Here is a 12500-nt window from a genome sequence, read left to right as displayed (position 1 = left end):
TTTTGCTCTCAGGGAGGAAATGGCGGACAAGATCATTTCATTCTGTCTCAGGCTGGTGACTCACTGTCTCAGTCATGTACACACACACACGCACACACACACGCACACACACACACCTCTCTCTGTTATTGCAGTGTTCATTGTATTTTATAAGTAAGAGGTTATAATTGGTGTCATTGTTACAGAGTCACTATTAATATTGGTCCTTTTGTGCGCTATTAATAATACTGAGGAATGTTAAAAGGTTAGGCTGATATGATCAGCCCTGTTATTAAAATGGTATTCTCTCCTGTTCCACTTTGGTAAAGGGTTAAGTCCTTCTCACAATGGTAACTATTTAAGTCCCAGCTCTCTCTCTGGGGGTCTGCTCTTGAATATAAAGAGTGATCTTCTTTGACTGAGAGGATTGTGATCTAATCTAACCACTTGACTGATTACGAAAACAGCTGAAGATCTAGGAGAGGCTTGGTGACAGCTCTCTCTCGTGGCTGGCTCGGAAGAGGCTAGGCTTGCAACATTTCAGCTCTCCGATCCGAGAGCGTGCGGATGTGTGCTGGAGGCTCAGATAGGTGTGAGATTCCATTGTTGACAGAACACCCAGAGGACCGTATTGATTCATGTTCTTTCTCCACGGCAACAGAAAAAACACCTGTTATCTTCATCCCTGTTTTTAACTTCTAACACAGGGGCGGCTGTGGCGCAGGAGGTAGAGCTGCTGTCTAATGATCGCAAGGTTGGCAGAACAGCGGTTCGAGCCCTGGCAGGCCACATTTCGAAGTGTCCTTGGGCAAGACACTGAACCCCAAATTGCTCCCAGTGAGCGGGCCAGGGCCTTGCATGGTAGCTTGCCGCCATTGGTGTGTGAATGTGTGTGTGAATGGGTGAATGAGAGGCCGTTGTAAAGCGCTTTGGATAAAGGCGCTATATAAGTGCAGTCCATTTAACTTCACCCATTCATCAAAGTATCTCTGTGTCTGGATAAAACCCAGGCTGCCAGCCCATGAAGTAGTGACAATGTGCCTGCCTGCATGAGTCTGATATGAGTTGTATCGATAATGACGCTATCCTCCCTCCCTGTTTCTGACTGACTCCCAGTGTGATTTCATCATCCAAGCTGTCATGCATGTGGTGCTAGGCATGCTGGGTACTGGGGTACGGAGGGAAATAAAAACCAACAATGGCATTCTTCTAGTATTTTTGTTTGAAGCTTGTTTGCCAGATCTGTTCCTGCCTTTGCCAACTCGTAACTACATACCATGCTAAAGCAGAATCTCATCTGACAATAAGGCTAGTGCTTTACAGACTGAGTAGAGAAGTAAAATCAACAATGGCATACCTCAAATACTTCTTCCTTTAGAAACAATGCCCTCCAACCAAGACCCTCCGGTCAATAAGCAGCCATAGAAATAGAGTTTAGAATGAAGTTCCTTTCTCTGGGCATTTTTGCACCAGTTTTGTTTTCAAAATGGGATAAATCATCAAAAACCAAACAGAACATGATGTGTTTTAAAAGTTGATGTGTGTTTTATTTAATTGTCCCCCTCCTTATCGTACTCTTTATTTGGAACCTCTTTGTTTTGCTCTACCTATTACTATGTGTAATTTCCTGTGTAAAAAAAAGAAACAAGAGCAATTTGTACCATGGTGCAAATGTTTAGTGAATCAGTAGGGCCACATTAAACACATGCGACAATTGCTATTGCTATGGCAATTATGCATCCCACTCCCTCCTCTGCCATATTAGGCGCAACAATCCTCGGCCTGAGTGCCTTTGACTGTTCCGTCAATTCTCTAAATGGGTTTCGAATGACCTATAAATTAACGTCATTATTAAGTGTTAGCGACTGTAACAGTTCTAGCTCTGTGCTCACAGGGCTGGCTCCCTCTATATTGAAAGGAGGCACCCTAGATCAGGTTGCAGGAGTCAGCTGGCGAATGCCACCATTTTAGACCTCCTATTTTTGCGCCCCCCCCTCCCCCTGATGGCCCCACTGGCGTCACACTTGTTGCCTCATCTCAAGACCCTGTGTCTGCCTTATCACATGCTCATGTCTGCCTTATCACATGCTTATGTCTGCCGTAACAGAATTATTTTCATTGTATATTGTATATTCGCACATACAAGAAATTGACTTGGTGTGATTGGTGCAGAAATAGCCCTCTTGCTAACAAGCTATATGACATGCTTATGTCTGCCTTATGACATGCTTATGTCTGCCTTATGACATGCTTATGTCTGCCTTATGTTATGCGTATGTCTGCCTTATGACATGCTTATGTCTGCTTTCAACAGTATAGGGTGTCATACCAGGATCACCTTATGACCCCTCAAATGGCATCATTAGGACTGAATCTTGACTCGAGACACATGTGATTAACTATTTTTTCTGCAAATCTCTCATTGAGATAATGCATGATTGAACCAAAGATATGCATACATAGCTCAAGGAATGGAGTATTTCACTTTTATTCAATGACATAAGATCCCCTTGGCCTGTAAGCTAAATCGCTTTCTGTTTCAATGTCTTCAACTGCTGACGTTGTAATGTCTCTGTGTCCCCAGGCCGAGGAGGTGAAGAACAAAGAACTGGAGGAGAGGATAGGCGGTCTTCAGGGGGACGTGGAGGACAGTCAGCATAAGCAAGGCCACATGAAGGGAGAGTTAAAGAAGTTCATGGATGTCCTGGACGGCAAGATCGACGAGCTCCACGAGTTCAGACAGGGTCTGTCCAAGCTGGGGATGGATAACTGAGAGGGTGGGGGGGAGGGAGAGAGTGCAGGAGGGGAGAGGTTAGTTATGGAGAATCTATTACGTCTTCAGGCCAGGACTCTGTGGCACCCCACTACCCCAAAGTGGAGTCTGCAAACTGAAACAATCAGCTATAAACAAACTCTACAGTAAGAAGGAAAAGAGAGAGAGAGAGAGAGAGAGAGAGAGAGAGAGAGAAAGAGAGAGAGAAAGAGAGAAAGAGAGAGAGAGAGAGAGAGAGAGAGAGAGAGAGAGAGAGAGAGAGAGAGAGAGAGAGAGAGAGAGAGAGAGAGAGAGAGAGAGAGAGAGAGGGCAAGCAAGGGCAGAGACTGGAATGCTCACCCTGATGGTTCCATCTCCTGTCAGCATTCTGGAACAGAATCCAGAGCCACACTCACTGGTTACTGATCTGTTTCTGTGGGGAGAAATGGGCTGTAGAACAGGTGGAGGGTTCTTAGGTTGTCAGGGTTAGGGTTGTCAGGGTTAGGGTTGTCAGGGTTAGGGTTGCCTGGCGTTCTAATGGCTGCCACAGTTCTCTACCGGCAGTCTGGGCAAAGTGAGGCAAGAAATGGGTTTAAAGGGCTAATGTAAAAAAAATAAAAACACAAAAAAAACGGAATGCAGTGAAGTAATAATTGATCTTAATCCTACTGGCCACCTCATGAAATTCGAGATGACGATATTTTGTAAAGACTCTTATTGCTTCATGTTGATCTCAGGTGTGTTTGATTGACAGTTTGTACTCGTTAGATAATATGCACATACATGACATTCGGCCGTGTCACAAAGTGCCTCTGGGCGGGGTCGCCCCCACCTGGCGAAAAGAACCGGCCAGAACCAGAGTGATGACCATCACCATAGTAACAAACTAGCTTTGATATTTCTCTGGAAAAAAACCCAACATATTTATTATGGATTCCTTTGGTAATGTGTCCACAGCGCAAAAAAACACCTTGGCGAAGGAAAGGGAATTGAAGGTGATTGAAGTCTGTTTTGAATTGATAGTTAATAGATAGATAGAGAATAGACCAGCTGGTTCAGGTAGAGAATCTGGTCATTGAGATGTTCCTCTGAGATGATTAAAATGATCAAATGAAAACCCGTCAGGTAGTTGTTTAGTAACGACAAAGAGATTGGAACAGCTTTCAGGAACCGTTTGCGGGTCCTTTGGGTACACAGTCTACAAGATTGTATGTGCATAAGAAAATAAGCCTCCTCCAAAATGTTAACTAAACCAGAGACCCAAACTATGCTAGAAAACCCATTTGTAATGAGTGCAGTGTTTCAAAGGATTTTGCATGTATGATAACAGAGATTTGTTTTCATTCATTTGTAGAAAAAGAATGATGTCTGCTGTTCATGTCGAGGATATGTGCTTCCCACACTACTTTTGTTCTTTTTTTCTAAGGTGGTGTTTTTTGGGGGGTGAGGGATTTCGTTGTTTGCTGCTAGGCGGATGAAATAATGTGAAAGTATACTTTATTTGAACAACAGATCGTGTAAGCCTTCGATACAAATCTATGGGATTCTTTATTTTGTTTTTTGTTTGTTTTGCTAATTTCTTTATGTCGGTGCCTATTTGAATTCTCAGCTAGTCTCTTTAGATAGTACTTACCCAGTATATGAACAACGTTACCTTAACGTACAAGTCTGTTTCTCTACAAGTATAATGTACAGTATATGTACCAATTTTCTGGCCTCAAACTTTTTATAATAGATTATTTTGGGAGCAGGGTGGTGTCATTTAATAGTTTCTCAGTTTTTTAAAGATGTGTGAAGTCTACCTTTTTAGTATGCAGCACTGTTGCTGTATTTGAATATTGTACTTTCACTGAAATCAAAGGGACATCTTCTAGTGGAATATTTGTGGAAAAACTATCATGCTATAAGTGTATATTTTCTATCACTGTTTGAGAATTGTTTTCACAAGACGGAGTTGTCTGCAGAAGGACTTCTGCTTTTTGTCCTTCGTTTCCCCCTGTAAACCAACTGTTCATCCTACAAGAATACAGACTTCCAGGAGCGTCATTTGAATAATAATAATAAGAAGAACAACAACAACAACAACAACAACAACAACATGACATGACCGAATCCTTCCTGTCAACAAATGACTCCTATCCATTTTTGTGACTCCTGCTGTTGAATATTGTACCATATAGAATTGACAATTCTTAAAATATAGTTTAATTACAATGTGTGTTACAGTGTCTCTCTTTTCAATACAAAGCAACTACACATGAGACCGCAACGATATGAGAGTCATTATTCACTGCTTGACATCGGGACAACAAGTTGCAGGCATCAACGCTGCAGAGAGACACAATATGTTTCAACCAGTGGAGGCTGGTGAAGGTAGAACATCTGAGGATGGGCTCATTGTGGGCTCATCCATGCATTACAACAAACCTGTCCTCCGATTTCTACCTCCACCAGCCTCCCCTGGAATCATCTCAGTACTGCTGGTATTGTGTAATGTGTGAGTGGAGGTTCTGCCTGGTAGTGTGGAGTGTGAACTCCCCTGCTCCTGACAGTGCTCTCTGGGTTCATAGAAGGTGAGGATGGAGTGAGGGGGAGTTGGGCTGAACTCCAAACTTCTCAAAAGTATAAAGTCTAAAGTGGTCTCCTTAACTTCATCTGCACTGATCTGACAAGTCAGAACGGGGTGAAAGAGATATGTTGCTGGCTTTCATGCGTACCTGGGTATGTGCGTATCCTCCTATCCTGTACTTTCAGATGAACGCAGATGAAGGGGAAGGAGACAAGGAGACGTAACCGCGCCAGACTATCGGGACGCGGCACCCCCTGGTGTGTTTCCCACATCTCACAGAGGAAACGGCTGCAATTGCGGAATCGGAGGACACGTTGCCAAGGCAACTTGATCCCACACACTCCCGTATTGATCCACCTCTTGTGGTAAGCGGCTATGTAAATGATTGAGTGTGAAACGGACCTGTCCAGATCCAGACCCCCTGGGAGGACGGATATTTAATTACAGTCCAGATTCAATCGTCCTCCACCTCATGGATGATTGTTTTTGTTTTGTTTATATTGCCCACACTGAGGAAGAGACCCGTGGTGGTTGTCACAAGGAGCAGGAGCGAGGGGTCAAGAGAGTTCACCATACTGGTGCTGATCCACTCAGGGGGGTTACAAGAGAGCAATCATGTTTTCATCACTTTTACTGACAGGGCTTTGCGTTGAATCTAGTCTCATCACTTCACCGTCAGTATGGACACATGACCTCATAGCAGGGAAATGGCAGGCTATGACGAGCAGCATCTCTCTCTCTCAGTGCATGTCTCCATCTCTTTCTCAGTGCATGTCTCCATCTCTCTTTCCCTCAGTCTCTTTGCAGGGCTCATTGTGTGATGGGTGGTGGTGAGTGGGCGAGATGGGAAAACATCATTAAAAGAGGTGCTGCAGAGAGTGTGTGTGTGTGTGTGTGTGTGTGTGTGTGTGTGTGTGTGTGTGTGTGTGTCTGTGTCTGAAGATGGCACTGTAGGCCGCGGACGCTGAGACTATCTGTTGCCATAGTAACGCCCGCTGCCGGGATTTCTCGTCGACGCTCGCCTGGTCGGTGGGGTTTACCCAACACCTGCGGTGTATCCCTGCCTCCTCCCGATGCGAGTGTCCCTTCTGAGGAGGCACCAGGATGTCACCAGCACACAGACAATGATACACACATGATGAAAGGATAATAGTGATACACAGCGAGCCCAGGAAATAAGATGCTATTAAAACAGTCATCATGTTATGGAGAGCTACCAGAGTAGATAGAGGAGCTGAATATGCCTAATCATGAAGGGTCGTCAAACCATGCATTACAATGAGTACGTATGAAGCTTTTCTTTTTCTGTGGTTGGCTACTGCTCATGGAAATAACATAAGGACTGTTTCTGGCCACGATCGTGTTCAGTGAGTGAGTTCAAGGGAGTTTGAGTTAGTTTGAGTGAGTCTAAGTGAGTGTATCCCAGCCAGTTCACTTACCGGGATATTAGTCCTGCAAACTTCATATTCAATCAATATCGCCACAAAGTAACTGCATTCAACAACTATTTTATTGGTGAATGACATTCTTATGATGAATTACATGATCCTAAAGGCACTTGAGCATAGTTTGATGACCGTGGCTTACAAAACAAAGAAATGGGGTAAAAACAGAAACAGGTGCCTAGTGGTACAGTACAACCAACAAACCAACACAAACGCTGCAACAACATAATCAGTGCTCTCAAACACTCTGTCATACCTTCATCTCCTCACAACAAAGTCCAAACGAATCAAGTGCAGTACATCACAGGCTCAACACCAGTGGTGAGTATGTTCAAGGCGAAGGATGATGTTGCCTCTAGACAACTGATCTAGGATCATTTTACCCCCCTCACTCCCTATTTTGGGTTGGGGAGGGAGAGGAGGAGCTGATGTTAGATCTGTGCATACAGGTGACTTCAACCCACAGCCATGACTATTATGGGATGGCACTAAACTGGTCAAAGCTCCTCCCACTCATTCATAAAGGGCAGAGACCAATATCCAAGGTTTATTGGGTCATCTGAGTTATGATGGCGTAGTAGGAAAAGCATTAAGACAAGATTACACCTCCTTAGGTGACAGTCTCTCAACAGACAGACAGACAGACACACAGACAAACGATATTAAAACAGAGCCTATATGTAATGTAGTACCATAAACATTACTTCACGACTACAAACATTCCCAGCTCTCAACAGTTAGTTCATGCTGCCTACAACTTCCTGTGGCGTAATTCATTCATGAGACAATACTTCAATGTCACATCGTCAGGTTAATATGCAAACACAAAAGCCCCTGACGATCATGAGTTTGTTCAGATTCAAACCTTAGCCAAAGAAGTTGCTACGGTTACTGTTTTATTGCAGAGCACTGCAGTGTTAAACGATCAAACTCCGAAACGTAAACCTGCACAATTGCAAAACAGGATTGACGGTTAACCCTATTGATTATAGATTGATAGACAGTATGGGTTTCCAGTATGTCTGAGTGTGTCTGAGCTCTCAGTTGTCCCAATCCTCCGACCGCGTCTCCTCCTCTCCTCCGTCCGAGTCTTCATCGTCCGAGTCAGCAGAGACCCTCTTCATCCTCTGCATGGCCTCCTTGATGCTGCGCTCCAGGTCAGAGTCTCGGCTCCCCTGGGCCTCCGGGCGAGGTGGGCGCGTCTACAAGTTCAAACGTCAAAAAAGGCTTTTTCTACAACTGCATGTTTGGATACTGGATTCTGATTGGCTAGCAACAGTGGTAAATATCTCAACAACCCACTGTTCAGACCGCATTTCCAGTATCAATGCGCCTCCCAATCAATCTGATTAAGAACACCTGTGCTGACCTACAATGCAATGGTTGATCTTGTTTATGGGACTATATTCTGTGGCGGAAGGATATATGTATTCTGAAATGATTAATGATTGTAAATACATGAATTTAATGTTACAACTGTGTATTTATTTTTTATATTATGTGGTGGCTGTTGTAGAAAAGCAATTTACCATTCGAGGGCGGGTAATCACATTCGCCTCGTGCCACAACCCTGTACCAGTAGTAATTGAGTCCACAACCCCCTTCCTCTCATGGTAAATTGCTTCCATTGTCCATTTAGATCAGATGCAGAAACGGCATGGTTTAAGTCGAAGCAGAATTAGTTCCATGCAGGAAAACGCAAAAAAAGAGTGACCCACTCGTAACAGTGGTTGAAACTATCAGTAACTACAACCAGATGTGCTTGTGCTGGGCTAGAACAAAAGCCTACCCACCCTGTAGGTCCCCCGGCACAGAATAACATTAAGTAAAGAGAGTAAAATAGAGATGGATTTTGATGTTTGCTTATTATATGACATAGCATGGGCTCACCTTCTTAAGTAAGACCCCATGTCTGATGGCAGACATGATGCTTTCCCTCATGTCACCACCAGGGGGTGCCCCGGCGGGGCCAGGGGGGGCTGGGGGCTGGACACGACGCAGCTGGATCTGACCACGCTGCAACGAGGCCAACACCTCATCCATGGAACCTGGGAGAGAGTGAGAGGGACACACACACACACTTGACTTTATAGTCCAACCAAGGTGCATGAGTGGAGGAGCAGACTAGACATGGAAGAGGTATGGAAGCCCTCTAAGGACAAACGAAGAACAAAGCCGTTAAAAAAAATGCCGCCTGTGTTGCTTTCCGGCTTTTATGCTTTCATGGAGCTGATGGACACCTGATAAAGGCTGTGAAGCCTAAACACGTTGGTTTTATATCAATAAGAACACCTTATCTCTACGTTTTGTCCTTCAATTGCCTTCCAAGGGTGGCTAAACACCACCTCCTTAATTTCACCGCCGTAACACAGTTTGTTCACAACAACAAGCGGCTAGGCCTCGCGTAGTAGTTAACATTTCGTCTGGTTTGGACCTTTGGACGACAGCTCTCCGTTCTCACCTAGGTTTTGTTTGAGGGTGTTCTTGGCAGGGAAGGGAGTGGCCTCCCGCAGAGGCATGGGGATGTCCTCGGCCTCCCTCTGAGAGGGTTCGAGGGCAGGGAGAGGGGGAGGGGGAGGAGGCAGGGGTGGGGGGGGGGGAGGTGGAGGAGGCGGGGGAGGAGCGGAGGTCTGGGCGGGAGTGGCTGCTCCAGGGGTGGTTGCTGGTGCTGAAGGAGGAGGTGGTGGTGGTGGTGGCGGGGCGTAGATTTGAACGGGGATGTCTTTTGGTTTGGGTGTCTGTTTCTTGAGGGTCTTTCTGGAAACAGGGGAAGGGGAGGGGCCAAGGCTGATGATTGACAGTGGCTGGGAGGGGTCAGAACATAGGGTCTCTCTGGGAGCCATCTTTGAGCGAGGGGTCTTCAGGACATACTGGCCCGGTCGCCTCTGGGGAAAAGATAGGAGGAGAGGAAACTATTTTAGAAATATACAGGCACACATCAATCAATCAATCAATCAATCCTCCATCCATCCCTCCTTCCCTCCCTCCCTCCCTCCTTCCTTCCTTCCTTCCTTCCTTCCTTCCTTCCTTCCTTCCTTCCTTCCTTCCTTCCTTCCTTCCTTCCTTCCTTCCTTCCTTCCTTCCTTCCTTCCTTCCTTCCTTCCTTCCTTCCTTCCTTCCTTCCTTCCTTCCTTCCTTCCCTCCCTCCCTCCCTCCCTCCCTCCAGGTAGTCAATGACCTAACAAAGTTAGAGGGGTCAAAGCAATGGAGGGGATCAGTAACCTAGTCAGTAACCCCTCTATGACTCCCTGATATCATAGACACTTTCCCTTTCAAGACTGTTTGTCTTAAGTAGGTCCGATAGCCTGATTACTGCATAAAATAAAGTGTGATTACTTTACCCCAGCACTAAACACTCACACAGACACACACACACACACACACACACACAGAGCTGTGCCTCTGACGCACAGAGAGTAAATGAACGAGTGGGTTGCTTAGGGATTGTACCAGAGAGAGTCAGAGGGAAGGGACTGCTTAGGCATTATTGAAGGGAGAGGGAGAGGGAGAGAGGGAGAGAGGGAGAGAGGGAGAGAGGGAGAGAGGGAGAGAGGGGGAGAGGGGGAGAGGGGGACAGAGGGAGAGCAGAGAGAGAGAGGGCGTAGGTGAGAGATAGGTAGAAAGAAAGAGTGCGGGGGAAGAGAGAGATAGAGAGACAGTAGAATGGAGAGGGAGAGAATAAAGAGAGAAAGAGAGAAAGAGATTCACCTCTCTGAAGGAACGTAGTCTACTCAGGGTCTTCTCCCTCTCCTGATCCACCCACTCTTTCCTCTGCTCATCCTCCTCTTTCCTCTTCTCTCGCTTCTGCAGGGACAAGGAGAGAGGGAGAGACAGATAGCATGAGAGACAGAGAGTGATAAAACTAAACGTAGAATGAGAGAAAATTAAATGTATTTCGCAACAACGTGTGCTGTGCTACCTTAGAAGGGTTAAAGCCACTTAGCCAGATGTTGATTAAACAAGAGAGAGAGAGAGACAGAGACAGAGACAGAGAGAGACAGAGAGGGAGAGACAGAGAGAGAGAGAGACAGAGAGAGAGAGAGACAGAGAGAGAGACAGAGACAAAGAGAGAGAGACAGAGACAGAGAGAGAGAGAGAGAGACAGAGAGAGAGAGAGAGACAGAGAGGGAGAGACAGAGAGAGAGACAGAGACAAAGAGAGAGAGACAGAGAGAGAGAGAGAGACAGAGAGAGAGAGAGACAGAGAGAGAGACAGAGACAAAGAGAGAGAGACAGAGACAGAGAGAGAGAGAGAGAGAGAGAGAGAGAGAGAGAGAGAGACAGAGAGAGAGAGACAGAGAGGGAGAGACAGAGAGAGAGACAGAGAGAGAGAGAGACAGAGAGAGAGAGATATGGGGAGAGCGTGAGAAACAGAGAGATAATGTGAACCCTGGTCTCTGCCGTGTGGGCGGTTCTGTGAGTGGGCCTGCCCCCGTTGTCATGGTTACCCACCAGGTGCACGCCGTGGTGCTGGGAGTGCTGGGAGGAGCTCTGTTGAGAGGCACGGTGCTTCTGCTCATTGGCCTCCACACACTTATCCTACAGTAGGGGGAAAGACACACACACACACACACACACACACATTACACATACTGTCTATAGAAACACACACAGCCACAGACACACTGTGCCTACTGCCTATATAGAAACACATAGCCACACACAGATACATACGCAGAGACATATATATACACACGCACGCATGCACGCACGCACGCACGCACACGCACACACTGTGCCTACTGCCTATATAGAAACACATAGCCACACACAGATACATACGCAGAGACATACAGTATATATACACACGCACACACACACACACTGTGCCTACTGCCAATATAGAAACACACACACACACACACACACACCCTCTTGTTGCGGAGGTATGCTCGGCGGGCACAGATGTTGCCTCTCTTGGCCTCCAGTGTCTGTAGGCGTCGGCTCAGGTGATTGACAGGAGGGGCGGAGCCAGCGTGTGTACCTGTCTGGACCATGCTCTGTAGCTCCTCAGGGTCCTCACACACATCGTAATAGACCACCTGCTCTTTCAGCTCTAAACACACACACACACACACACACACACACACACACACACACACACACACACACACACCAGCCAATGAAGGGTTACGACTAGACCTTTAAAATATTTTTTTATATTTTCTATATATATTATTTACTGGCAAACAAGTACAAAATTAACAGTTAATTACAACATATAATACTATATATATATATATATATATATATATATATATATATATATATATATACTGGCATATGAAAAAGAACGAGAACTCCCCCAATCACAGTCATAGCAAGGCTATTGCTAAAGGTAACGCTTATTTCTGGGCAAATATGTGACACCGTGGTCGATTTCATATCGTGGATCTGAAACGCTGTTTGTGTTGGCTCTAGGATTGGTAGGAATTGGCAGGTGGTAGGGAACTGGCACAAGACGAGCTCCTATGTAGCCGTATATAACATCTATGGAAAGTAGCTAGTTTGCTGTTCTCAATCTCAATCTCCGCTCACTCACCCAGCTCAGCTGCCTGCTGCTACCGTGTTTCCCCACCTTTCACTCCCGTCTTTGAGTGTGACGTCCTCAACAGGCCTCTACAGACACAGCATTTCATTTCAGATAGATTCAGATTTCGTTCTGTTTTTCCCTCTCTGGTTCTCTATCCTTCCTTTTCCTCAGGGACTCATGTTACGGTAAATATGCTTTGGGGTACATACGTGGCGTAGCACAC

At 45.8% G+C, this 12500-nt stretch overlaps 2 protein-coding genes across 3 annotated transcripts in view; one reads left to right on the top strand and one right to left on the bottom strand.

Annotated features, from left to right (window-relative positions):
* Positions 1–2752, top strand: part of homer2 (homer scaffold protein 2) — a gene marked incomplete at its 3' end in the record, with an annotated part of 39930 nt that extends 37178 nt beyond the window's left edge. For both annotated transcript variants that reach the window (XM_080538830.1, XM_080538829.1), the window contains exon 9: positions 2564–2752. In XM_080538830.1, the coding sequence (XP_080394956.1) occupies positions 2564–2752 (189 nt within the window). The remainder of the gene's footprint in view (positions 1–2563) is intronic.
* Positions 2753–6820: 4068 nt separating this feature from the next.
* The window catches only part of whamm (WASP homolog associated with actin, golgi membranes and microtubules), a gene marked incomplete at its 5' end in the record, with an annotated part of 14141 nt that continues 8461 nt past the window's right edge, over positions 6821–12500 (bottom strand). Inside the window, 6 exons of the mRNA XM_080539965.1 lie at positions 6821–7947; positions 8636–8793; positions 9207–9630; positions 10454–10549; positions 11197–11283; positions 11616–11800. Coding sequence (XP_080396091.1) covers positions 7786–7947; positions 8636–8793; positions 9207–9630; positions 10454–10549; positions 11197–11283; positions 11616–11800 — 1112 coding nt within the window. The 3' untranslated portion in view covers positions 6821–7785. The remainder of the gene's footprint in view (positions 7948–8635; positions 8794–9206; positions 9631–10453; positions 10550–11196; positions 11284–11615; positions 11801–12500) is intronic.

This window comes from Nansenia antarctica, assembly GCF_963989245.1.
Source record: "Nansenia antarctica genome assembly, chromosome: 9".
NCBI classification, from domain to species: Eukaryota; Metazoa; Chordata; class Actinopteri; order Argentiniformes; family Microstomatidae; genus Nansenia; species Nansenia antarctica.
This window is presented reverse-complemented; position numbering and strand designations above follow the sequence as displayed.